Raw genomic sequence first — 27,111 nt, 5'->3', positions numbered from 1 at the left:
AACATTTGTATTAGTTTATTTTGACATTTCAATCAGTTCCTAAACAACTATTTGTACCCCATAATAAATTCTTTTGAGCAAAATCAGAGAGATGATGCAGCCTATTTCCTGTGCTCCCATTTACACTAAAAAGTAAGAGAAAGAAAGGATTTAATAAAATGTTCTCAAGAGTATAAGAGGCAAAGACATTGCTTTCATTTACAATGCTAAGATGTAGATTGGCTCTCTCAGGTCTACAATAAGGATTCTTTGGGTTTGGAGAAAGAAGCCTCACCCATTTTAGGAAGCGTGCTACACAGCAAATTAATCTGTACAGGACTGTATAATTCAGCAAATTAAGTTTAATATAAAATGGTCCCCATCAGTTTAAATGTACAGTTCTATTTTCACATTAAGTTTCTTATTCTACTTTACTTCCACACCCGCAACTTCAGCTCTTTTTTCACATTCTGCATAGGAGGGCTTGCAAAACTTGCTGCTAACAAAGAAATTACCTAATTTTGAAAGCAAGAGGCAGTCTCATTTCTACAAGTCATTAAGAAAGTATCAGAACTCTCATCCTTTATTTCAACAATAGATACCAGTTATGACGATTTAGCCTTTTTATTTGGATCATACTTACACTTCAGTTTTTAAAAATGCATTGTACAAAAAACCTGGGACAAATACATATAAGAGCTTGCTTAATACATTATAAAACAGGGCCAAGTAGCAATTCAAATGACTGTATTAACAGGAATGCACAGTGTCTTTATTTGTGTCCCTTAATATTACGAAGCAAAGAGATCATTTCTTCAGAAGAACAGTTTAATTTCTTTTCTAAACAGCAATTCATACAAGTAAATTAGATGAATTTAGTCGTCATCAGAGAAATGGATATGCTTGCTTATCTCTTGTGTCTTCGCTAGCCTCATTTTTTCAGCTTTTGCAATCAGCTGTAGAAGAAAAAAAGACCAAGGAGCATTTTCTAATTACACTGTATTGTCATTTTAATTTATCATGTGTCAGAGAAGATGAGGATTAACACTCAAACCAACATTTGCAACTATAACCTTCATAAAACAAATGTAGAACCCTGCTGATACTGGAAAAGACTGAGCAAATGTTAAGAAAATTTTAATTCCCTTTATTTCAATGGAAGACATTTAAATTGTTTAGAGCCATAGATCTTATCTTTGACAACACCATCCTCATTGTTCCTCTCCAGAATTGTAACATTTAATTAGCAAGGTACTTCTCTAATGCAAAAACACAGTGGGGCTATTCAGCCATTAATCCTGTATCCTTAAAATATTTGCTTTTTTTGAAAAAAAAAATACTTTGGTGGAAAATGTGTTATTTCATTGCATTCTACCTTCACCTGTTGCAACTGGTTATAAGATGTTTTTAGAAACTGTCTTCATTTTAAAGATATGCTGTAGGATTTCAAACATTCAAATTCTTTAAGGAAAAGCACCGCTATTCTTAGAAAAACAAGATGACTGACATCCAATCTCTGAAGATGGTTTGGAAACTTCAACTGGTCCAAAATGAGCATCCTGATGGGGATGAGGCAGGGAGCATTGGTGACACCATTGCTATGCAAGCTTTACTGATTACCAGTGCATCTTCCTACCAACCCCAGCCAGAACGCCAGAACAACCACCGGTCAAAGATAACGGGAGTTGGAGTCCAATGGCTGGAGGGCCACATGTTCCCCACCTATGGGCTATGCATACAAAGTTTACAATTTATGCCAATGTGAACCTGTGGTCTGAGCGTGCATTGATGTAAAATACAAGCAAAGAAGATGACTGATAAGCTTTGTGAACAACATGGGATAAAGAAGGCACAGTAGGCCAAATCATGCCTCACACAGTTCTCCAACTAACAAGGGAGCAGTGTGTTTTGCTCGCAGCTGGAGTCAGGTCCAGGTAACTAGGGGATTTAATATTTCCAAAAGGGGGGACTAGCTAGTGTGTTTCTTTTTGTCCCAGCAATCCTGCATTGATAGCTGCACACACTTTTGGGGTGGGTGGTGCATTCCAGTGTTGGGTGAAGCCAAAGACAAAAGTGGATGGTGCAATATAGGAGACTGACATTTATACAGTTGGCTACATTTCCACCGCACAGAGTTTACTATATCCTCTATTGCTCTTCACCCAAGCAAACCAAGGGAAGTTATCGCCATTGAAATGACATTTGGAGTTCTGAGAAACAAGATTTTGCAGAACACGTTTCCATGGAAAAGTTCTCACAGTTTTTCTTTTTTTGTATGATCTAGACAATATTTCTTCTAGTGCAAACTCTCAATATAAAGGACTTCATGGATGTACTGTAGGACCTAGACATGTTCAATGTACGTAAACGCAGCAGTGCAAGTTCTTGTCCATAATTAAATCAGTCCAAATTCTACCTTTATAAAATTTGATTTTACAAAAGGAGAACCCCACCATCTGACTCCAAAAACATTGTACACTGCTGTAAATCAGGTATGGTTGTTTCAAGAGTTTCTGTTAAATAGGAATATACAGTGGTGCCTCGCAAGACGAAAATAATCCGTTCCGCGAGTCTCTTCGTCTAGCAGTTTTTTCGTCTTGCGAAGCAACCCTATTAGCGGCTTAGCGCTATTAGCGGTTTAGTGGCTATTAAAGGCTTAGCGGCTAAAAGCTATTAGCGGCTTAGAAAAAGGGGGGGGGAGTGAAAAAAATCGCAAGACTTTTTCGTCTTGCAAAGCAAGCCCATAGGGAAATTCGTCTTGCGAAGCGCATCGAAAAACGGAAAATCCTTTCGTCTAGTGGGTTTTTCGTCTTGCGGGGCACCACTGTATAGGCAAGAAAAGGCTCAGGTTGGCAGAATAGGATTGATGCTCTTCAGAACCCTTCCAGTGATACTGGAAGTGCTAATGCCACATTAGGGAAGGAGTATCTAGAAAGGAGGAGCAACTAATGAAGTTCAAGAAACACTGAATTAAGGTATTTAGCTTTTAAAAATTCACCTGCTTTATTTATATTTGCATTACAGTGACCCAAAGTCCCAAGGTCTGCTAGAACATTAATAATATCAATATACAAAATCAAACTCCTAAAAAGCTTCTCCAAATCTATCAAATACCAGCATTATTTATTAAATGTCTGCTATGTTAATATTTAAATGGTTGCCTATAAGCTATGAAACGGGTGTTTCTTAAGAGATGCAAGATGACAGAAGAGGGTGATAGGAAAATGGCAGCTAGCTGCTGCTACTGTTATCTGCAATTTAACAGTTTGTTTTGATAATACTGCTTGTGTAAATTAATCTGCAGTTCTTTGCTTAAGGAACTCTCAAGGATTCCGGTAGAAAGTACCAGGAGGTTAAGGCTATTCACAGTATTATACACTGGGACACATGAATGGTTAAAACTGTTACTTTACTTATGGAAAGAGGGTACAGATAAAATAATTTCTATTGTATCTTAAAGTTATTGGGAGATATGGGTTCAGATGGGATGTATGGATTTTGTACTGTTGCTTTCAAGATTATATTCAAATGCATAACAGCAACCTTGCTTTTAAATAAGTTATGAGATTTCTTTGGAAACTGTTCAATATTCTCAAATTATTGGAACTCCACCTTATTTTCCAACTGCCAAGCATGCATTTGCACTGAAATAAGGAAGGACACAGTAACTGGAGGCAAGCAAAACACTATTTCTCTTCTATACAAAATGTTGCAAACAGAAACAAAGGCTCCAGTTCCTTGGGGTAAATCCAGGATTGGAGTTCATGAAAAGGAAGATAATAATTTACAAGGCTTTACACCAACCATTAACACTCAAGTGGTTAATGGTTATGCAAAAAATTAAAGGGTAATTAACACCACAATGTTTCCTAGAGAATTTTAGTTGCATATATTCAAAAAGGTTAAAGCAATGTGAAATAATAAGATTCAAGACTTATCAGACCGCTGGGCTCTAATAATGTATACAGCCTTAAATGTTCTGATTCTAGCTTTTAAAATCTATAAAATATTCTTAACAGAAAATTGTTCTAGAAATTACTTTTTCAAGAGTAAAATACATTAGTGATTTGTTAAAGAATCACGTGGTTAAAAATTAGCCAAAAACAGTATCATTAGAATTTTCTCTTTTAAAGAACTTGTTACTTGATTTAGACAGCTCCTTAACATTATATCAGTCTTGCGTTTAACTCCTTCTTGTAAGTCCTGTCAATAAAAGCTTTTCCAACCCATCTCCAATATTTGGGAGCCACTAAACTAATGGAGTCCTACCAACCTAGCAGTTCGAAAGCACGTCAAAGTGCAAGTAGATAAATAGGTACCGCTCCGGCAGGAAGGTAAACGGCGTTTCCGTGTGCTGCTCTGGTTCGCCAGAAGCGGCTTAGTCATGCTGGCCACATGACCCGGAAGCTGTACGCCGGCTCCCTCGGCCAATAAAGCGAGATGAGTGCCGCAACCCCAGAGTCGTCTGCGACTGGACCTAATGGTCAGGGGTCCCTTTACCTTTAAACTAATGGAAGCTCACTAAGAGTACGTATCAAAGCCCAGAAATAGAAGAGCTACCTTGAGGTGTATGAATAAGAAAATGCTTGATCTGATATAGTCTTCTGGAGTGAATGGAGTGATGTTTACAAGTAAAGTTTTTCACAGCTACACCACTAGCCTTTGTTGGAGATGAAAATGAACAGACATAATATGAAATACATGCAGCTTCCTTATACCAAGTGAGATCAATGGTTCATTTAGCTGAGTACTATCTATTCTCAGTGGCAAAAGTTAATTCAGTACCTTTATATTTTATGTTTAAGGCATTTTATACTGTTCTTAATATTTAGCTCAGTGCTTTCAGAGGTCATTTAACATGAGTCCTTACACAAGTTTACCGAATACTCTACCACTGAGCCCTTCCCCTTGAATATAATCAAGCCATTTTTTATTAAGTAAAACCATTTGTTCATCTAGTCCAGTGCTCTCTATACAGACCGCCAGTAGCTTTCAAAGATCACAGCTCCATTTCTAGTTTCAAAAAACTGAATCCGAGACCTTATCCATATAAAACAAGTTAAGTTTTATAAATCTGAGTTAAGATGCTTGCCCACAAAATCTAGAGTTCTGAATTGGTTATCTTACCTTCTCTGTACCCCGCTTCTTTTCTCTTGGTTGATTAAGTTTAGCCTGTCGGTCCACCAAGATCTTCTGCCAATATCGTTGTTCATGATCCCCTGAATACAAGAATGTTGTAACTGTGTGTTATATATGTATGAAGGAAGATGTTTCGGTTTCCTTGGCTATATCAATACAACCACCTTTCTACAACTTTGTAAAACACAATTGTTGCTAACTTTTAACAGTTTATTTCTTAAATGAAATACATGTTAATGCAGGTGTAGGGAAGACTTTGGCCTTTTAGATGTTGCTGAACTACAACTCCCATCATCCCTAATAATTAAATATGCTTGACAGGACTGATGGAAGTTGTAGTTCAGTAACATCAGGTAGGCCAAAGGTTTTCCACACTTGCTTTAATGCAAAGAAAAAAGATCTCGTTAAGATAAAAGATGCATCATTTTATGTCTCAGCTTTCTATCAATGAGAATATTAATATATATATATTTTAGAATTTTTAAAGGAAAAGAGACACCACCAGCTGAACTTTATGACATACACTTCTTATAACGCTCAATCCTTATAATTTGAACAGAGTAGAGGAGGATGCAGAATAAGGGGAACCATGTCCTGCTGATGATATACCATATCCTGTTTAACACACACTGGACTCAATCCAGCTTTTTGCAAACACAGTAGTAGGTTTTTGTCCATGCTTACAGACTGAAAAGCTCCTTCAAGGACTGGCACTTCACAAAATGTCTGTCCTGCTGAAGACAGAAAATGGACTGATGTGATGGGTGTGTGCTCAGTGGGCAAAGCCCAACCCATGTTTCCAGTCTTCAGTAGTAAAAAGGCAACAAAAAGGTGGTGTGTGTCCACCACCTCTGGAGAAGTAAAGTCATGATGTGATGTGTAACCTTAATGGGCTTTTTCACCAGATGGAAATTCATAATTTCTTACCCAGCCACTTATATAGGCAGAAAAACTTGGTGCCAAAATTCTATGGCCCTAGTTATATTTAGAATACTTTTTTTTGGAGGGGGGGGGGAGAATTCAGGATACAAATCACAATTTCAACGAATATTGAAATAGTCATAAAACTGATGAGGCATGTACAAACCCAGTGAATTTCAACAATAAATCTTACCTGAAAGGACCTCAAGTTTCCAATTGTGTTTCGTCTGTAGTTCTTTATGTGATTTTAATAAAGTTTGTGCATCTTCAGGAGTTTTAAGCCGCACATGACACTCTATGTCACCTTCCAGCAGGTCAACATAAGCAACATTAGCTAATGTTGCTAACGTATCCTGTGGCAACACAAGCAAGACAAGCCATTAGAATTAAGGCAAGCAGTGCTTTTATCTACTTACCACGGTGGGGAGCATTTTTTCCTACATTTTCACAGGGCTCATATACCACACTCGTAAGGAAATACATCTCTACTATTAACTGATTTCACTTATTATCACTGATGTGTCACGAACAAAGAAATATCTTTCCTAATGCACTTATCTGGAAGCACCATTCATGAGCCATGAAAGGGAGGGTGGGTTGACAATTACACTTAACCACAGAATGGTGACTGCAAAAAATGCAAAAAGAAAAGAGAAAAATCTGTCATGCTAGTGCCACATGATCTAGCTATCTTCTACCAATCCAGCTCTAATACTCTACACACTCTGGTTTACAGCTCTGAACCTTTAAAGCATGCTATAATTCACCAATAGAAGTGGATACAATAAAGAGTATCCTCTTATCTCTAGCTATGACCATATTGCTGTCATGAGCAATCTCAGATAGACATTTAATATTTAGATGCCAATGTCAAGTTTGCCTTGCTAATAGCCAAGATTATAAACCTGAAGTTACAAAACAACAAGGATAGGTTAGGGCTTTATCTTTCTCAAAGACTCATCTCAGTGCTGTCTCAGAGAAATCATTAAATCATCATAAAACTTAACAATAATGAAAGCACTTCACATACATTATCTTGTTCCAAGCCATGCAACAATTATGTAAATATAGGTCAGTATTATCATTCTCATGCTGCAGTCTACAGGGTAGAGGGGTGAGACAGAGGCTATGCTATTTGCTTTAAGCAATCTAATGAGTTCACAGCAGAGGAAATATCTGAACTGGAGACTTCTGTAGCTCAATTTTAAACTGTTGTTCCACACCAGCTGTCTATACTAGACTATAACAAAAAGCACTCACAAGTTTGTGAAGTTCATTACAAGTATGAACAAGGTCAATGTTTAAATTTTAAGGGGCAGAATTAAAATACTACTGCAACATGAAAGCCAGGATTGCATGTCAGTTTAAACAAGTTTTAAATAAATTGCTGTTTGTGTGTGCTTCACTCCTCCTCTGCTCCTTTCAATGTGCTGAGGAAGAAACAAACCAAAGACTGGCTTTAAGATACCTGTGAACCTGCACTTGTGGTTTGTTTCCCCATCAGCAAATCATAAAATCATAGCATCACAATTGTAGAGTTGGAAGGTACCATGAGAGTCATCTAGTCCAACCCCTGCAATGCAGGAATATTTTTTGCTCAATCTGGGGCTCAAACACACAACCCTGAGATTAAGAGTCTCATGCTCTCCTGACTGAGCTATAGAGGCTTGGTGGGGAAGCCATACCAATAGAAACACATTTTACAGATAAGCTCTTTCCTCAACCAAAATAGTTTGAAATCTATTTTGCTCTGATGTAGATTTCCTCACCCTGGTTCTTCAATTAAACAATCCTTTAGCAAGTGTTATACAAGGCATGTGCACACCTAGCTGGCGATCAGAATTAGGAACAAAGGAAACTGACTTATACAGAGGCATACCACTAGTATATCTAGCTCAGAACTGTCTGCACCAGGGGTAGTCAACTTTCCACACGTTGTTGGACTCTAGCTTAAGGTTACCAGGTGTCCCAGTTTCCCAGGGACAGTCTGTGGATTTACAAATCAGCCTCCATACAAAATCCTATCATTCCTACTGAAGTTGAAAAGTGTCCCCGGATTCACTGAAAAAAATCTGGTAACCTTATTCTAGCTCCCATCAGTTCTAGCCAGCATGGCCAGTGGTGAGGGATTATGGGAGCTGTAGGGCAGCAACAACAGGTACCTGACTGGCAGCAGCTCTCCAGGGTTTCAGAAGGGGGTCTCTTCCAGTTCTACCTGCACATATTGGAGATTGAACCTATGACCTTTTGCATGCTAGGCAGATGCTGTACAACTGAGTTACCTTGACCTTTTGAAATGCTATTCCATATTCAAAAGATTTCAAAGCAAATCTATAGCATTTAATTTGCTATAGTGGCATTACCTTGATGTGCTTCCTGCCTGGCAAGGGCTCAGCACTAATGATCTTGACTATTACGCCACCCTCAAACTGGGGGCCCATTGTGTGAACCTTTTCAACAGGAGCTGAACCATCCTGGGAAGCTGTTTATTTGAAAAGGAAGAGAAAATTCATCAAAATTTCACTTGTAACAATTTACCACTGGACAAATTCAAAATAGCACAATACCTCTCTTAGTATATTTTTTATATTGGGTGTAATATTACTAGGAATATTTCTATAAGAAGCAAAGGCAGTCCAAGAGAAAAGAATTTGAGATAGATCTAAATAGTAGTCAAGTGTTATTTTCAAAACATGTTTTTTAAAAATCAGTTCTAGGTATAACATGATACCTGCAACATCTAGCAACAATTAATTTAAGTCTGCACTTTCCATTTGGAAACAGAGTCTAAACAAAACTCTAAACTAAACTAAACTAAACTAAAAAACTTTTGGTTGTTTCCCCCTCTGTTCCTCAACCCTGCTTTGTGAAATATTTAGGTGGATGAAAAGTTATGGAAAAACTCATAAGCTATTTTCTGATATTTTTTGTTGGTTCTAATGAAGCTGGATTTTGGAGAAACAGGTAAGTTTTTCTTAATAGTTTGACATATATATATATATAATTGTTGGTGGCATCAAAACATGCCTCAACATGACAAGTAAAGACCCTGCAGTTTAAGTAATAAGCATGAACAGTATATCAATAGTACCATTAATTCCAGTTATCAGGACATACAAAGCCACACAACTACTTTAAGGTTGTATATTCACAACCTGATTGTTGTGCTCTTGTGAAGTTAACACTCTCATCTTCTATGACATATACGGCCAATGAACATTAATTAAAACAATACAGTTAATTCACTTTGCAAAAAAAAATTAGGCCATCTTTCTGAATGCTAAGTGAATTTAGATAGATTTGATTCTTCTAAATCAGTGGGCAGTGAATAAAGAAACTATTCACAAAGTTCATACAGAAATGGGTTGTTACAGTGAAGCATAGCACAAATTTTATTTCGTTCTCAATTTTTTTTTATAATTGCAGTAATATTGACTACAGTACTTTGATTTCTTCAATAGAACCTATGAGACCTCTGGCTTGTATCCAATGTTGGCCCTACTTAGAGCAGACCCACTGAAATTAATGAACCCAAGTTAGTCATTTCAATGGGTATACACTGAGTAGTGCTGGACCCTAGCTACACAGAATACAGAAACCTAATGCCAGAAAATTAATGTACTGATATGCAACCTCTTGGTTCTAAAGCCCAAAGGTTGATCTTGGATGCTGAACACTAGTTTATTCTTCAGTTTTTGTAACATTTTGCAAGTTCTCCTGTTCACAAGTCTGTGGCACTAATTAAAGTAAATCAATTTTGCATAATATGAACTACAGAAATTTTCAAGATCTGAAACTTTCTCCCTCTTAATCTGCTTCCTGCTTCCAGGAAAACACTACAGTACATACTTCTTAATATCCAAATCCCTAAACTACAATTAGCATGTCATTTCTTCTGTTAAGGATAAGCACAAGCTATGAAGAACCTCACAATTTTCTTTACATTTTCCATTTCTTGCTGCAGGCTGGTTAGGTATACAGGCATCTGTTTCCATTTCTCCAGCAGTCAACGTTTTTATTTGGGCCATTGCTTTTTTCAAAGAGGACATGCTGGCTTTCTGTAGTGCCAAGTATTCTTGCTTCAGCTGCATCCATTCATTTCTAGTGATTAGGATTAAAAAGTATGAAAAGGAGTCTGAGTTAAATACTGGTGACAAGAGATGTATTTTGAGAAATAAAAAACAACAAATCTGAACATGAGTTACTGGGTAACACAAGTGGTGAGAGTGCTGTTGCACTCCTGTCAAAAGGACATGAAAAGAGCCAAACTAGTCCAGCATTCTGTTCTCACAGTGGTCCACCATATGCTTAGATAGAACATAGAATATGCTTATATAGAACATACCCTAGTAGCATGTGGGTTTACCATAGGCATCTGGTTCACACTGTGAGAACCGGATGCTGGATGAGATGGGACTTTTGCCTGGCTCTTCTTAAGATTAGCAGTTACTAATAAATTTCCAGTGTGGATCCATTAGCAATTGATTCCTAAGAGTATTGCAAAGACTGCTAGGCTAGACCTTGGCCTAACCTTAGGTTCGTAAGCAACAGTACATACTCAGGATCAATACCCAGAGTTTAATTATACATTAACTTTAAAAATCCTCAATATGCAATCTTACTTTGTACATTTCTACAGTAAAAGACATCAATGCATCACAGATTAACACCAAATATGTAAAAGTAAAGCACAAAGACTGGTCAGCCTGCCTCTGCTAACCAGCTGACTATTTTTTTTAAAGTGAGAAAAACTAGCTAGAACGTTCCCAAATCTATGGAGACAGGAACATTCCTACTGTTCAAATGCAGCAGAGAGGAAAGCCCAGCATGGAACCAAATGATATATTTACATTCATTTAACATGGAGATGTTTCTGCAAACAGCTAGAGCCTTGCTGATAGAAACACAATGGGGATAGTGCAATTGAGAGAATGATTCATTGTTAACCTAATCTGTGCTATCAAATAAGCAGATACGTTTTTTTTTATTGAAAAAAGATGGTATCTTGGGGTAATAGTGAGAGAGGAAGAAAAACAAAGATTCTGTCCCATCCAGGAACATACATTCTCTGAGAGAGGGCTTTAAATAACAAATGATCTACCTAACGACTCTGAGATAAAGGGTCAATGGTACCCTTTGCTAAAGTATGGAGTAAATAGAAGTTGGAGCAACACTTTATTAAAGGAAGCTGAAAAGGAAAAGAACACCAAAGCGAATGAACAAGGTAAGTAAGCAAAATGGAAAGTATTTTTCTCAAATATTATGTTTCTATTAAAACTAAATTATTTGCTATATTTAATGCTTTGGATAGCAAAAGGTGCTGCTTTCTGTGGAACCCTTCTACTTTAACATGGAGGTGCTTTCTGTGTGTACAAAAAAGGTAAGTGCTTCCATGTTTTGGCAGAGGTGAGTCCAACTTCACCATGAGTTGTTTGTAACTTGAGTGTTCTTGTATTGCTCAATTCAACATCATGGAAAGAACCACTGCCAGACATTTGTTTACTTGACTGCAATATCTGCTATATTCTAATCCATGTTCCGGCAAGGTGTGCAGAATCTCTGTAACAGGATATTCTAGAGAAAACTTGCTTTACCTGCCCTGTTTCAAGATGCTCTCTGCTTCTGTAGAAAAGCATGTTTTGCTACACTGACTGAAGTAGAAAACAGAAGTCTGTGCACACTTACATGCACACTTACTTGGAAGCAAATCTCATTTATCTCAGTGGGTCGAACTTCCAAGCAAATGCAGTTAGAACTGCAGCCTGAAGCAGGCAATAAACTACACAGTATGTAGTCCCTGACTGAGCAAGGTTCGAACAATAATTCTGTAATTGTGTTGGTAAGCTTTTGTTTGTTCAAAGAAGTCACATCTGACAGTGATTCAGTCAGTGTGCTAAAAGAACTGTACAGAACTAGGTAATTGTGAATTATTTGCTTTGGCTTTTTATGTATAGTCTTTATAATTTTATAACTTATTTTGTGTTTTAAGATTGTTGAACAATGCTCTTGAGCTCTATGGCAGGAAAGTGTTTATGAATATAATTTTAAAATAAAGCTGCTTGATTTATTTTTTAAAAGCAATGACTTCTATCTTTTTCTTTCACAGGAAAAATTATCACCTAATATAAGGGACCACCCACTACTTTAATGTGGAAGTACTTGTTTTATTCCTTTAAAAAAGTGCTTTCATATTTTAGTGATGGCAAATCCTATTTAATCATCTTACTCAACATTACTCAATTATTTACTAGCAAAAAATCCAAAAATATGGAATTATATTTATTGCATGTGGAATTTCTTCAAATAGGATTACGAGTTCAAGCATCATCCTGAAGGATTTTCTGTACTTTAACTTGGAGGTACTTGCCAGCTATTTTTAAAGTAAGTGCTTCTATGTTTTAACACTGCAGGATTCCAGAATCAGAAAATATATTTTCCCTCTAGTGAAAATAAGGTATAGGGATTAACTGGCAAGACTTCAAACAGTAAGTCATTTTACTGTCATTAATGTCAAAGGTCTATTGGTCAAAAGGAAAAAGTAGGTCTTTTCTATGTGTGATGTGTTCATTGCTGTAACCCTTTACTGTTGCTGACATGCAACTCTGTTGTGTGAAATCTGGAATTGCACTTTAGCAATGGTGATGGACTATGAGCCATGCAGATAAAGGCTATGTATAGAAAATTGCTTTCTTAAACATGTGGAATATTAAGTTACAAAGTTGTTGGTATTAATGGATATAAGAATTAATACAGATGTGGTCATTGCTCCTATGAAGCTTTGGTATGAATTGTGACAATAAAGAAGTATTTACTTTTGATATCGACTTCATTCACCTATATTTTACTCTTTTTTAAAATGTGCTTTTGCAACATGTATAATAAGAATGACTGCTCTAAAACTGCATAATAAAACTAGTTTCTATCAACTTCTGAAGAGTCATAACCCAGCCAAAGCTTAGAAGATTGGCATCTCTTTGATTTCAACAGGAACAAATTATCCTATTTACTTTGTAGTGCTGTATAACTGTTGAACTGGCTGAATGTGCCTGAGAATGTTTTCTCTCAATTGGATACAGCTATTTAAAAAGGTGTTGCACAGAATGAAGAAAACATTCAAATTCTTTCATTTATGCTCAGTACCTTTTCAAACATCTTTCACTGCCTCACAAACTGTTTTAAAATCTTTACTGGAACAAACTTTGAAGTAATGGCCATCTAATCTTTTAGGCTCAATCCTCTGCTCAAAATGATTTCTTTGAAATTGTTAGCAAAGGATCTGGTGTACCTCCCCCCCCCCTCCATTTGATAGTATATACATAAGAGTCACTCAAATGTACACAGATTTTAAAGGTTAATGACAAAAGTCAGCATTTCAAAAGGATAAAGAGGTTCAATAAGCTTGTTTTAAAAAATTGATTTGTTTTACAAATGTAAAACAAGTTGCATCAGCAGAGGAGTTTTTATTTAATTGGCTAGTTTGTGTGACAAAATATAAGCTGCAGCAGCAACACTCCTGAACTGAAAAAAAAAGTTGAATGGAAACACATAAGCAGCACTATTGACAGGTAATAATTTTTCTCATGGGGAGTTAGTACCTAAGAGCACTAAAACACAGTTCTTGTGTAGACTACCTCAAATCTGGGAAGTACCCAAACAGCAGCTTCTGGATCACAAGCAGCCCAACACTGTATTTTACTGTCAATACAGTAAGATTCAAAAATGCTTTAACATACTTTGAAAGGACTCTCAGTGGAATGACCTCTTCTCCCATCTTGTGTCTCTCTTTATGTTTCTTTTTATGTTTCCTTTTAGATTTTGAAAGAGATGTATCTTTCTTATCACCAACCTCTCTCTCCTCTTCAGTGGAAATTTCTAAGTGGAAAAGCAAAAAGAAATAGCTAACAAGCAAAGAACAGCTAGTTATAAATACTTTAGTGCCTTTCCTCCAAGGGTTTGATTCTGGGTCACTTTAGCAAACAGTCTAGCAAACTGACTACTATACTATACTGACTCTACTTTGAACTGAAGAAATAAGTTCATAGAATAACCCAGTTGGAAAGGGACCCCATGTCATCTAGTCTAACTCCGAAGGAATCTCTGAAAAATTACCAACAGAATTAAACTTCTGTTTAAATACCTCCAATGGAGGAGAGGCTACTACCTTCTGAGGTAGTCTATTCCACTTAACAGCTCTATAGTGACAGAAATTTTCCCCAATGTTTACTGGGAATCTTCTTTCTTGTAATTTGAAGCCATTGATTTGGCTCCACCCCATGGAGCAGAAGAAAACAAGTTTGCTCCATCTTCTACATGACAGCCCTTCAGATATTTGAAGATGGTTACCTCCGTCTTCTCTTCTCTAGACTAAGCATACCCAATTCCCCAAATGGCTTAATTTCCAGGCCCCTTTATCTTGGTTGCCCTCCTACAATACTGTGTATATGTTTAAATATTACTTCACAGTATTATTAAATTTCTATCCCATCTTTCCTCCCAAAGGAGCCTAGGGCAATAAGCAAAATAAAAAAAATTTATAGGATTTTGTTTTTCTCTTACACCTAAAACAGCCATATCTTCACAGCTAATAATTTCAAGGGTTTCAGGAACAGTACATTTCAGCCATTAAATGCCTGGGTAAACCAGAATGTTTTTAAATTCTTCATAAATTTTAGAAGACAAGTACTTCGCCAGGAAAAGCACCACTACTCCTACCAAGAAGTACCTGCAAGTTATTTATTTATGAAAATATTTGTAATGTATTCATAAAAAATATCAATTAAGTTTACAACATCCATCCGTGTATACAATAAAAACCATGTAAAGCATCAACATCAACAAAGCATCACCCAGTGGCAGCCCTACCAACAGTCTTGCCTGCCACTCATAGGGTTCCAGATGGCCAAAACTGGGAGATACATCTTTATAGACTTTTTGTAGGCATCTTATATATGCAAAAACCACAATCTGCATTTGAGGTAGAAACACAGAAGCAACAGCATTTCTCCAGCTGTTCTCTCCATAGGTCATGGAATATTATGGTTTTTTCTATAAACTGCTTAGAGGTTTTATTACAATCATGGCCCATATGAGTTGCAAAATACAAATAAAACAAATCATAGATGTGCAAGCTGGTCTTGCATCTTAAGTAGTAATAAATCCTCATTCACCCCACTTTAGCTTTTAATACATTGCTAACAATGGCAGGTAAGCAACAATGCCCAACTTTTACAAAGCCCTTATTTTCATCTAATCTGACCACTTGAATAAGCATCTTTTTACTTGTCTGCTACTTATCCAAATATAGTTCTGCTGTTAAAATTATTTCCTGGTGTCTAAATTTACTCTCCCCTCAGGTTTTAAACGGAATTACATTTACACCACCAAGCTTTCATTTTCTCCCACTGTTTACAAACAAAACTCAACAATGTTACCCAAAATCTCTGTTCTTGGTCAGATATTTCAGTGAAATTTAAAAATAGGTGATATGCCTTTTACCTTTGGGATCCTCTGGTCCCTCTGTAGATTCCTCTTTTGTAGAATGAACATCTTTCTGAAATGTTTTCTTCGCCTTTACAACTGACACCTCTCCATCCCCAGAGTGGCATCGTTTCCTCTTTCCTGGTCTACTTTCTCCTGAACTTGAGCTTTCCATTCTATCAAACTTCCTTTTCTCTTTCTTTGAATACGGCCGTTGGACTTCTGATGCTTCCATTTCAGAGCTCTCAGACGTTGTCCTCTGTCTCTTTGACCTACTTGTGTGTTCTGTAGTAATGCCCACATTTAATTCTTTTGCTTCTGCAGTTGGTTGCTGGCTGCTCTCCTTCTTTGTTTTGGATTTCTTCTTCTTTTTCTTCTTCTTTTCTTCTATATAAAGTGAATAATATCTGTCTTGACATTCTGTATTTCAATTATTACAAGTTTCTCCCACTTTGCTTCCAGGGAGTTCAGCACAGTATAGAGGACTATCTTTTATTTTCTGTCCCACAACATTTTAGCCTCACCCTGCGAGTTCTGTTAGGCAGAAAGATTGACTGGCCTAAATAACCCAAAATATCACAAGGTATATCACACTTATTTAACTCCAGGAGTCAGCACAATCCCAACTTGGGAAAATCAGAGTTTGAGACGAAGTATCATGGTTGTTGTTTTAGGAGTGCTGAACAAGAACAACTAAATAAAGTAAGAGATTTTCATGAAAGACTGATACTAAAAACCCACAAAGAAAGGGTCTGGTAACATCTTAAATAACTACATAATCACTTCATGCATCTAATGAAGTGGGCTGAAGCCCATGAAAGCTTATGCCATTATAACTTTGTTGGTTTTGCTAAAATTGACTAAGGTGGCTTCTCCTGAAATTTGCCACAATAATCTTATTTATCCTGAATATTTGCATGGCTGTAATCCAGAAATCATCCAAATCAGTCTAGCTGTATTTAATTTTTACTTCACTAGTTTCAATGGGATTAAGCAGGTTTAACTATCCTCTACCAATCCACTATTGATAACCAATGGGCCCCCTGTAAAGTTACGATACCTTTCAAAATGACTCCAGTTTAACAGAAAAAATGATTTATATTTATAACTGGAAAGTAGTCTAAAACAAAAAAGGTTGGAGCATGGGTGTAGCCAAGGGGGAGCAGGGAGGGGCAGCTGCCCCCATCAATAAAAATCAATATAGCTCATAGCTCACTGAGGTCCCCTCCCCCCGCCTGCAACGAAAGGCCTGCTCCCCTTAGCAAAAATCCTGGCTACGCCCATGGATTGGAAAACATTGGGCAATACAATGTTAACAGAAGATACAGAAGTAAAATAGAAATACTTGATGGACACAAATAAAACTATCACCTTTCTACTCACCAACTACATTGGAATCACTTGATGGTAATGCAGGAACGACCTTGTTTTTAACTGTTTTGGGAAACATCCCAGGCTTTCTTGGTGCATCTTCTGGAGGATTATTCAAGTACTTAAATGCAAAAGTTAGAGAATGTAAGTTAACTGCTAATAGTTATTTTTCCACAGAGGCCCCTCTATATACCTTTGGAACTTGAATTTGTTGCATGAAATATATTAATTGGTTACTTTTGGCTGAAAAAAGATCATGAAGCGATGCAGGGAAGTATCTCAGTCAGGAGAGCATGAGACTCTTAATCTCAGGGTCGTGGGTTTGAGCCCCACATTTGGGCAAAGGATTATTGAACTGCAGGGACTAGATGATTGCTGTGATCCCTTCCAACTCTACTATGATTCTATGTTGTGGGTTTAAGCTGAATTATATTTAAATACCCACTTTCTGGCACAGATATGTACTGAATTAAAGAATAAATATGCAGGGCAATCTATGTAGGAAGTGCTTACTCCCATGCATAGGACTTTAACCTAAGATACAAGTATATTCTATGTACTGCTCTTTGTCAACTATTAGCATGGTGAAGTTTAGCATTTCAAAAGATTCAGGATGTAAACTTCCCAGCACTAAATGTGTCGCATAGCCTACTAAATTTGGTGGGACTTAGCTTTGAGTATATATGCATAAGGTTGGACAGAAAGTTAATTTTAGCAATGAATTTTGCATGCTGGCCTTATAGTAAAATGAAGGGGACAGAATATGGTTGCCATTGGGAAGGAACCAGAAACTATGTAATACAAGAAAACATAATCTTCCTGATGAAGTATAAATTAGTATTTTAATGAAGTTTACATTCTTTGCCAGGACATTTTAAGTCCACCACCAGGGTAAGAAACTTGCTGTTTTTGTTAATTTCACAAATTAAAGATAAGACACATTAATCAGTGTAGAGCCCGTAACATATTCTCTGAAGTTAAATAGCTATAACCACACAAGGAGTTAAAAAGTAAAATATAGGAATACAGAAGTTGAAACTGTATATAGACATGAAGCTAAATAGTAACACAGCAAACCATTATTTCAAGTTGTTCACAACTGACCTCAATTGCCTTTTCTGCCTGTTCCTTTGTTTCAAATTCAACAAATGCAAATCCCTTTGGGTCTCCGGTAGTCTTATAGCGAGGGATACTGATATAAACTACGTTGCCACATTTCCCAAATACCCTTTCAATCCAACTATGATTGACATTTTTCGGAAGCAATTCCTACAACAAAAGCGAAAAGCAAATTATGGGTATATATATTCATGCTACTGAATATAATAAAAGAACCATTACTTTAACTGTATGCATTAATGTCCGATTAACACAATTTGGGTGAACCATGAAAGAACTTTGGGAGGTAATTCATTCCAGTCCTGTTCAGAGTAGACACACTGAAGTTACTAAACACGACTATTTTCACAGGCTCATTTTAGGTTGCATAATTATGAAACTATTATTAGATGTACAAGAGGGTGAACTGAGAAAGAGCTACAGACAACAAAAGTGAATTATCATTGCTCAAAGCTCCTTCTAGGAAATAGGGTTATGAAAATTATAAGTACCTGCATAAAAGTTTAAATTAAGCCTTAGAAACCCACATGCAACAGCATGATAGGCAGCACATAGATTGGTTCCATCCAAAAGACCTTGTCCTATATACCAGGATTAAAGAACCATGTTCAAGGCTTTTAACACTATGCATTCTTCATAGTTGCAGATCAAAAGAAGTAATTTAACATAATGGATTTTGCATGGTTTCACATTACTACAGTAGTGCCTCGCAAGACGAAATTAATCCGTTCCGTGAGTCTCTTCGTCTTGCGGTTTTTTCATCTTGCGAAGCACGGCTATTAGCGGCTTAGCGGCTTTAAGAAAAAGGAAACAAACTCGCAAGAACTCGCAAGACATTTCGTCTTGTGAAGCAAGCCTATAGGGAAATTCGTCTTGCGAAGCGACTCAAAAAACGCAAAACCCTTTCGTCTAGCGAGTTTTTCATCTTGCGAGGCATTCGTCTTGCGGGGCACCACTGTATATGCTTAACATATACAGGAAAAAGACTACAGGTTGCATTCTTTTTTGGGGTAATTGATTCTACAGATTTTTTTTTTTTTTAGTGGCTGTGTTTTTCATAAGCTTTTTTGCTTCCATAATTTTTTTAATTGGACACTAAATAAATGGATATCCACAAATCAAATTAGTTTCCAAGTAAACCATGTTGTAATTGAATGTTAACAAAAGAATAATGCTTTGATTAGCAGACTTGTATAAGACTTTTCTTTTGTATGTGTAATACAGAAACGTCTCAAAAAAGGGTTGCAGTGGTCAGGAAGAGCTGATTATCAGCTGCATAGTGCTTTGAAGGTTAAAAGCAACTGACAGCCAGTGAAGTAGGACAACCATGCTACATCCTCACACCTTCCTGTTCTACTTAACTATCAGCTGGTATATTCTGCACAAACTGATAGTCTTCAAAAGCAGTCCCACATACAACATAATGCAGAAATCCAATCTTCAGGTTACCAGAGTGCAGATAACTGAAACAAAGGTATCCCAGTCCAAAATAAGCTTGCAGCTGGGCCAAGACAAGCTAGGTCAGGCTTGTTGGCTCTTCTACGTCCAATTTTGACCTGGACACACCACACACTATGCACTAGAGCTGAATGACTGCAACAGAGAACTAGCTCTACTCATGGAGGCTTCTCATGCAATTTAACCTGTGCTGGAGAAGGTGAGCCAACACCTTGTTCTCGCCCTCACGTGAGAAATGTAAAGGGATGCACACATCTGCATAGGGCTTTAAACATTTTTTCTTTAATCCAGCAAACTGTTTCAGTGTAAGAGTTACCTCATTTGTATGGACTCTTATTCATTTGATAGGTGGAAATAGATTTTTATGCACCAAGACCTGTTCCTCCCCCCAACAAAATATGCTGCCCAAAATGGTTGGGCAAACCATGTACATAAAAGCTGAATGCACCAACTGGCAGACACCAGGAGCTTTGGATCAAAACTACGGAAGAGTCAAAAAGTATCAAAAACCGTGTCAAACAATTGACAATATTTCATTAGCCTCTGCTAAGGAGAAGCTGCAGAGAAAAAGCTAAATGAAAAATGTGAAGTTCAACTTAGAGAAGAAAGAGAGTTCATAATTATTTAGCTATATCTTACCACATATACTGTACGACTATCCACATCTTTAGGCTGCTCACCCAGTGGCTGTCGTCTTCTGATTCTAATTCCTTCTAAATCCAACTATAAGACACAAACCAATTGGGAAAGTCAGTTCCTCCTAAACCCAACTATAAGAAACAAAGCAATTAGTGAACTCTTTCCCTCAATATTTCTTTGCACTCAGACTGACACAAAAACCAAAAGACAAGGTTTTATACTTACCTCTACCACAGATGAACTTTTAACTGCACGTGCTATCAATTTTCTGTCAGTGGTTAACTTTTTCATTTTGTTAAAAGAAACCAGAAGTGATATGTCAACATCTAGAAATAAACATGTTGCAATTAGAATCATAAGAACTGTAGATTTGGAAAGGACACCAAGGGTCATCTAGTCCAACCTTCTGCAATGCAGGAATAAGGTAGGACATCCTGCATCTTATATCCCACCCTCTACTGTGATATGTTAACCCTCGCCATCCCCACACAACTTCCGCTGCTTCCCTTGTACTTGACATTTTCTACTCTATGATACTTTACAATGCTCGTTTCCACAAACTTACAGATAATGATAGTGGGAGTAGTCACCAAAATCCCTTTAAGAACCCACAGTAGAATATTTATTGCACACTGGTTCTCTGAAGCACTTCTATAGATGCACATAAAAACATTAGACAAAATTAAAGCAAAGTCTGCATAATAAATAGTGTAGACCATTTTGGCTCTCAGCAGCAAGAAGCATATGAGCCAAAAAAGATTCTCTTCCCAGGTGTTACATGATAGCAAGGTGTTTTATTTCTAACTTAATTAACTCACAACCATCTCTTGATTTTTCTATTTGTTCTCGAAGAAATCTGTCCTTGTGAAGATTGACATCGCCAAACCAGAAGTCCACTTGCTTTGCTATATCTGAAAGCACCTGTTTAACTCTAGACCTTTTCTTTTTTTCACGTTCCTTTCTTTGTTCAGTGGTTTCTTTTTCCATGGCTTTACTTCTTACAGTTTCAGTTTCCATTTCTGTCACCCTCTCACCTGAAAATGAACATGAAATTATTATTATTTCTAGTCATGGGATTATACTGTGATCCTTTGAACCTTTACAACATTAAGGTTTGTAAAACAATGTTAAATGGGAAAGTTTCTTACCCTGCTTTCCTCATACAACAAATGTGAAGTATGTGAATGCATTACTGTACTCTATTGAATCAGAAGCTTAATAGAAACATTTTCTCCTCTACTTAGAAGGTGGTACTATAAACACACTGGGAGCTAGACAATCCACCAAAGTGGTTTTAAACTGTTCTTGTGTTATTATGGTATGTCTTAATGTTGCTGTAACCTGCCCTGGGATCTTACCATAAAGGGAAGAAAATAAATAAATGCTAACCATTTCTCATTCAATGATTCTTTAAAGCTTTATTTTTATTTTTAAAATTCCTTAATTTTGTTTACAAATGCAACCCTTGCACAGAAACATCAGTAGTATAGGTTGCTTCCATATTATGGCCCTTTTGCACCCCTGAAGCACTGCTTTCTGAAATCAGCTTAAAGCAAAATTAATAGCAGTGGTCAAGCTAGCACTTAATAATATAAAGATCCTTCTAATGGTTACTCAGGTCAGTTCCACTCAAAAAAGGTTCTCTGCAAGTTTTGTCATAAGAGACAGAAAAAGAGAAATTAAAGACCTCCATCACAAGAGCCGACTTTAAAAAGTAATCTACAGTACAATCTGATATATGTCTATTCAGAAGAAAGATTCATTCATCATTTTAAGGCAATGGAGTATATGATTGCAGCTATAAGAGAGGCTATTCAAAGAGAAGTAACAGACTGTTCATCAAGTAGAGGAGAAAACATTTGCGCTCTGCTTCTTATGTGCACAATGTCTTAACAAAAATACAACAGCTATAATAACTACTTCATGCAATAATCATTCTGACAAAAGCCCCTGCATCTTAAAATACAGCAATATCTTGATGAGAGACCTTACAGACTACAACATGAGTACTTCTACACGGAAGACGAGTGAAGCTCTTTTTCTGCTACGAGCTGACTATTCAAGATGATTAAGGTCAACATGTTTCCAATTATAGTTTCGAGTGATAAATGAGATCATGCTGTGTTTACTAGGGCAGAAATGCAACATAGGTACAACTCTCCCACTAAGATCTTTGGCTTTCCAAAATGTCAGTACTGGATTTAACCACATAATGAACATAGGAAATTTATTCTAAAAACAGAAGGTACTGACCACCATACATAGGGCGAATTCAAACTTAATCACAGATGTGTAAGAACCACAATATAGGCAACATGTGCATGTCATATTTCTTGGAAACTATAATACTGCAATACTAGTAACTGCTCTCCTGCAGTTATGAAAGCTTTAGTAACCGATTACGACAAATTCATAGGTTAATCTATTCATTGTTGCTCCGCCATGACCTCCCTGCCAATTTGGATACAATAAAGGAACTGGAGGCCCCTCGACTGTCCTCGGGTCCAGTATTGGACCACTTCGACCGGATATCCCCAGCCGATGTGGACAGACTCCTCCGAGCTGGAAAGCCCACCACCTGTCCTCTCGATCCGTGCCCGTCTTGGCTGATTAGAGCGTGTCCAGACGAGGTGCGGGCCCTCCTGGGGGATATCATCAATTTGTCCCTTGGCACGGGGACATTCCCAGGGGAACTGAAGGAGGCAGTGGTGCGCCCGCTCTTAAAGAAAACATCATTAGATCCTTTAGATCTATCCAATTACCGCCCGGTTTCGAATCTTCCGTTCCTGGGTAAGGTGATTGAGAGAGCGGTTGCCGAACAGCTTGGTGGGTTTCTGGATGAAACATCGGCTTTGGATCCATTCCAGTCCGGCTTCCGCACTGGTCATGGGACCGAGACGGCTCTGGTCGCCCTAACAGATGATCTTCGTAGACAGCTGGATCGAGGCGGGTCGGGGCTGCTGATTCTTCTAGATCTATCAGCAGCTTTCGACATGGTCGATCACGAACTTCTGGACCACCGCCTTGCCGACGTGGGGATCCAGGGCACAGTCCTTCAATGGCTGCGCTCGTTTCTCTCTGGTCGGGGACAGAGGGTGGCGCTTGGGGGGGAATTGTCATCGCGCCACTCCTTGGTGTGTGGAGTACCTCAGGGTGCGATACTCTCCCCGATGCTTTTCAACATCTTTATGCACCCCCTCGCCCAGCTTGTCCGGAGTTTTGGGCTGGGTTGCCATCAGTATGCCGATGACACCCAACTCTATCTGTTGATGGATGGCCATCCTGACTCGGCCCCAGACACACTGACCAGATGTTTGGAAGCTGTGGCTGGATGGTTACGTGGGAGCCGGTTGAAGCTAAATCCTTCGAAGACAGAGGTCCTGTGGCTAGGGCGGGGCGATATGGGATTGGGGGGGCAACTCCCATCTCTTGCGGGGGCGCAATTAGTGCCAGCACCGTCTGTTAAGAGTTTGGGTGTAATCTTCGACGCCTCCCTTTCCATGGAGGCGCAGATTGCAGCTATAACAAAGGCGGCATTTTTCCATCTCCGCCAAGCTAAGCAGTTGGCTCCTTACCTCTCTCGCCCTGACCTGGCCACTGTGATCCACGCGACGGTCACCTCCAGATTGGATTATTGTAACTCGCTCTACGTGGGGCTGCCCTTGAGACTGACCCAGAAACTCCAGCGGGTGCAGAATGCCGCGGCGAGACTCCTTATGGGGTCTTCGCTGCGAGATCACATTCATCCGGTGCTACACCAGCTGCACTGGCTCCCGGTGGAGTACAGGATCAGATTTAAGGTGCTGGTTTTAACCTTTAAAGCCCTATACGGCCTAGGACCCTCGTACCTACGGGACCGCCTCTCCTGGTATGCCCCACAGAGAAACTTACGGTCTTCAAATAAAAACATCTTGAAGGTCCCAGGCCACAGAGAAGTTAGGCTGGCCTCAACTAGAGCCAGGGCTTTTTCGGCTGTGGCTCCGATCTGGTGGAACACTCTGTCACAAGAGACCAGGGCCCTGCGGGACTTGACATCTTTCCGTAGGGCCTGCAAGACAGAGTTGTTCCGCCAGGCCTTTGGCCAGGGCACAGCCTGACTCCCTCCCTCGGCAATCTTCGCGGAGCTCTGGCCCAATGGTTGCCAGTGGCCTGAATTAATTAATTTTACAATGAATGATTTTAGAGTGTTGTTTATGTTATACTTTTATACTGTTTTATTGTTGTTAGCCGCCCTGAGCCCGGCTTCGGCTGGGGAGGGCGGGATATAAATAAAATTTATTATTATTATTATGTCTGAAAGTAGGATGCAGCTTTTAGGTTAGACAAAGTATTCTTTGATAATAAATTGCTGGATACAATAAGTCAGGATATGTGCATTGCTATCATGCCTTGTTTGTGAGTGTATAAAGATATTTGGATGGTGATTTCTGGATAAAGAATGCTGACAACAAATCAGACCTTGGAATGATTCACCAAGGCAATTTCCTATTGTTGAGCAAGTAATTAAGGCAAAAGGCCACTGAACAATTAGTAGTCTAGCTTCATAGAGAATCATTAAAGCAGCTATGCAAATAGATGTCAATTTTACAGTCTGTATTCTTTTTCTAACCTCTGCCCCAAGAAAACTTAGGTTCAATTCAGATGCACCATCCAACCATGATTTATCATTTGTCATTGCATATACCTTCAGTCCTCTTAGGAGCAGTTTCCCTCCTTCACTTACTGGTACTATTCACTAACCATCGTTTTCTGTGACATCCAAATGGGTGAAGACAGTTTTACTGCATTAGAAAAACATTTCCATCTTTCCAGGATACTATCAATTCGCTCACAATATTTCATCCACATAAACATTGGTTAGCAATAATCCTTCTTGAAGTGAACCTGAGATCTTATGTTGTGTGCCTTACTGTGGATCTTGGGAATGCTTCTAGTCCAGTCAATTATACTGATTCTGATACAAACTTTCCAGCTGAGGACCTACTGTCATACTGTAACAGGCAAGTGTTGTTTCTCATGCACATTTCCCAACATGTCTCCTCCTCGAGATACACACCAGGTTGAAGAGAGTTCCTCATACCCCAAAATGATTAAATGTAGTGCTTATTCTGGTTTCAGTGGAATAATTCTAATCTTTTTAGTAGCTTCCTCACCTAGATCTCATAGCTTATTTCTGCACCACATAAGCACAATTAGTCTTGCTCAGAAATGTTCTCTCTCCCCATCCCCACCCATTTCAATAGTAGGGATTTCCCCCCCCCCAATACTCCACAAAACAGAAAAATACAAAAGCAGTTATCCAACCCCCACATCGCCACAAGCCAGGCAGGGCACTGGTGGGCAGTTAAATCAACTTTAGTCTCAATTTTCCCTGCCTTAGGATTGCACTCCTAATGGAGAACAAGAAATGCTACAAAACCCACGCACATTTACTCAGGAGTCAAGCCGCACAGGACATAGCAGCATTTATTTCTGAGCAAACATGCGTATGGCTGTGTTATACATGATTTTTTTTTTCGGGGGGGGGGGCTCTCCGGATGTAGAAACGTTGAGATGTGTTGTTTCCCAGTGAGCCAGATGATTTTAAAAGCATCTGATTTAGGCTGGGTAGAGTCAGGTTCAGATTCCCACTCACTGGATAATCTTAAAACCAGCCATTATCTCTTAGCCGGGAGCCTAACTCACAGGGTTGTTTGTGAGGACAAAACAGTGGCGGTGCCATATACCGTACACCCCAGCTCCTTGGGATAAAAAGCAGAATACAGTGGTACCTCGGGTTACATACGCTTCAGGTTAAAGACTCCGCTAACCCAGAAATAGTGCTTCAGGTTAAGAACTTTGCTTCAGGATAGGAACAGAAATCGGGCTCCGGCGGCGCAGCGGCAGCAGGAGGCCCCATTAGCTAAAGTAGTGCTTCAGGTTAAGAACAGTTTCAGGTTAAGTACGCACCTCCGGAACGAATTAAGTACTTAACCTGAGGAACCACTGTATAGTTAACAGCTCTTTAATCAATATTGTATTAGCATATTGTGTATCATTAACTCTGCGCTTCACAAGGCGAAAGAAGGGCGGGCGACGAGGCGACCAGCAAAGCACCCGAGTGACGCGCCGGCCTCGCGTCTCCTCAGCTTTAAGAACGACCGCGAGACACATTTCCGCCCCCCCCCCCCCGCGCGTGACGCAGCACCCGCTGAACGTTATTCTTCAGAGCGGCACAGCCCAGGCAAGCGCATGCGCGGACGTCACTGCAACGACCCGAGTCCTTTTAAAACGAGGAAGAACGGTTCACGCGACTCCAGTTTTAACCCGCCTCTTTAGCGCTCAACCCGCTTCGGGACTGACCTGATACCCCGAGACAGGGTGAAAGATGCGGGGCAACGTGACGCACACGAGGAACAAATACCGCTTCTAAGGCCTGGAAGAGCGGCGCTCCTCTACCTTCCACCCCCCCTCCTCTGTCACGCCGTCCTGTTAAATTCTCGCGCGATGCGCGGCCGACCTCGGCCTTCTACGGCCCTATTGGTTACCGGGAGTTCGCTTCTGCGCAGGCGCGCGCGCGATACTTGCACATAGAGATAAGTATAGACTGACACTAAGCCTCCAAGAAATAAAAAATTAGAAAAGGAGGCCCTTTACGTTTCCCTTTGGGAGCAAAAGTAGAACTGTTCTGTCCATAGGCATCTCCATAGTAACTACCCTATACAATTCCAATATAAATTACAGCGCAAAACCTTTCATGGAGACCATTTGGTTTTACATTCAGAATGCTGCAGATGGAATGCTGTTTTTGTCTCGCCGTTTAATCCTATACAAATTCATATTAGAGCGACGACGATCAATACCTTCCTAGCAGTGGAAGTGCTCAGAGGTACTCATCCCGACAGCCACAATCCTAGGCACGTTTTACTCTCAGTTCGGCGGGGCTCCTCCCACAGTTTAAAACCTCACTTTGCCGCGTGGATCTATAACCTATTTCTCTTCCCTTCTGGGGGTGGGGCAAGGCGACGT

At 39.0% G+C, this 27,111-nt stretch overlaps 1 protein-coding gene across 11 annotated transcripts; it reads right to left on the bottom strand.

Moving 5' to 3' along the window:
- Nucleotides 1-584: 584 nt before the first annotated feature.
- LARP7 (La ribonucleoprotein 7, transcriptional regulator) lies at nt 585-27,085 on the bottom strand. Of its 11 annotated transcripts, none has more exons than XM_083459232.1 (14): nt 26,946-27,044; nt 20,922-21,137; nt 20,669-20,754; nt 20,329-20,429; nt 20,104-20,187; nt 17,992-18,156; nt 16,900-17,008; nt 15,535-15,903; nt 13,773-13,911; nt 9,971-10,140; nt 8,403-8,521; nt 6,233-6,392; nt 5,107-5,198; nt 585-935 (listed from the first exon to the last, which is right to left on the bottom strand). In XM_083459232.1, exons 4-14 carry the CDS (start codon nt 20,392-20,394, stop codon nt 855-857), a joined length of 1,554 nt encoding a protein of 517 aa, XP_083315358.1. In that variant the 5' UTR covers nt 20,395-20,429; nt 20,669-20,754; nt 20,922-21,137; nt 26,946-27,044; the 3' UTR covers nt 585-854. The 11 variants fall into 11 exon arrangements, with proteins under 11 accessions (XP_083315358.1, XP_083315359.1, XP_083315351.1 ...); XM_083459233.1 differs by lacking the exon at nt 26,946-27,044 and adding an exon at nt 26,446-26,618; XM_083459225.1 differs by lacking the exon at nt 26,946-27,044 and adding an exon at nt 26,446-26,618 and having other exon boundaries at nt 9,983-10,140.
- Between the last annotated feature and the right edge of the window lie 26 nt (nt 27,086-27,111).

The sequence above is a fragment of the Podarcis liolepis genome (genome assembly GCF_965112155.1).
Source record: "Podarcis liolepis genome assembly, chromosome: 9".
Lineage (NCBI taxonomy): Eukaryota > Metazoa > Chordata > Lepidosauria > Squamata > Lacertidae > Podarcis > Podarcis liolepis.
Note: the sequence above shows the minus strand (reverse complement) of the source record. Positions and strands in the feature narration are given on the sequence as shown.

What these genes read in the sequence shown, in the direction of transcription:
- LARP7 (XM_083459226.1), bottom strand. Translation starts at nt 21,120, where the DNA reads ATGGAAACTGAAACTGTAAGAAGTAAAGCCATGGAAAAAGAAACCACT. An exon ending in AGAAAAATCAAGAGATGGTT is followed by an intron (nt 20,430 to 20,921) that starts GTGAGTTAATTA and finishes GTTTATTTCTAG; the next exon opens with ATGTTGACATATCACTTCTG. An exon ending in CCACTGAGAGTCCTTTCAAA is followed by an intron (nt 10,141 to 13,772) that starts GTATGTTAAAGC and finishes CCTAATCACTAG; the next exon opens with AAATGAATGGATGCAGCTGA.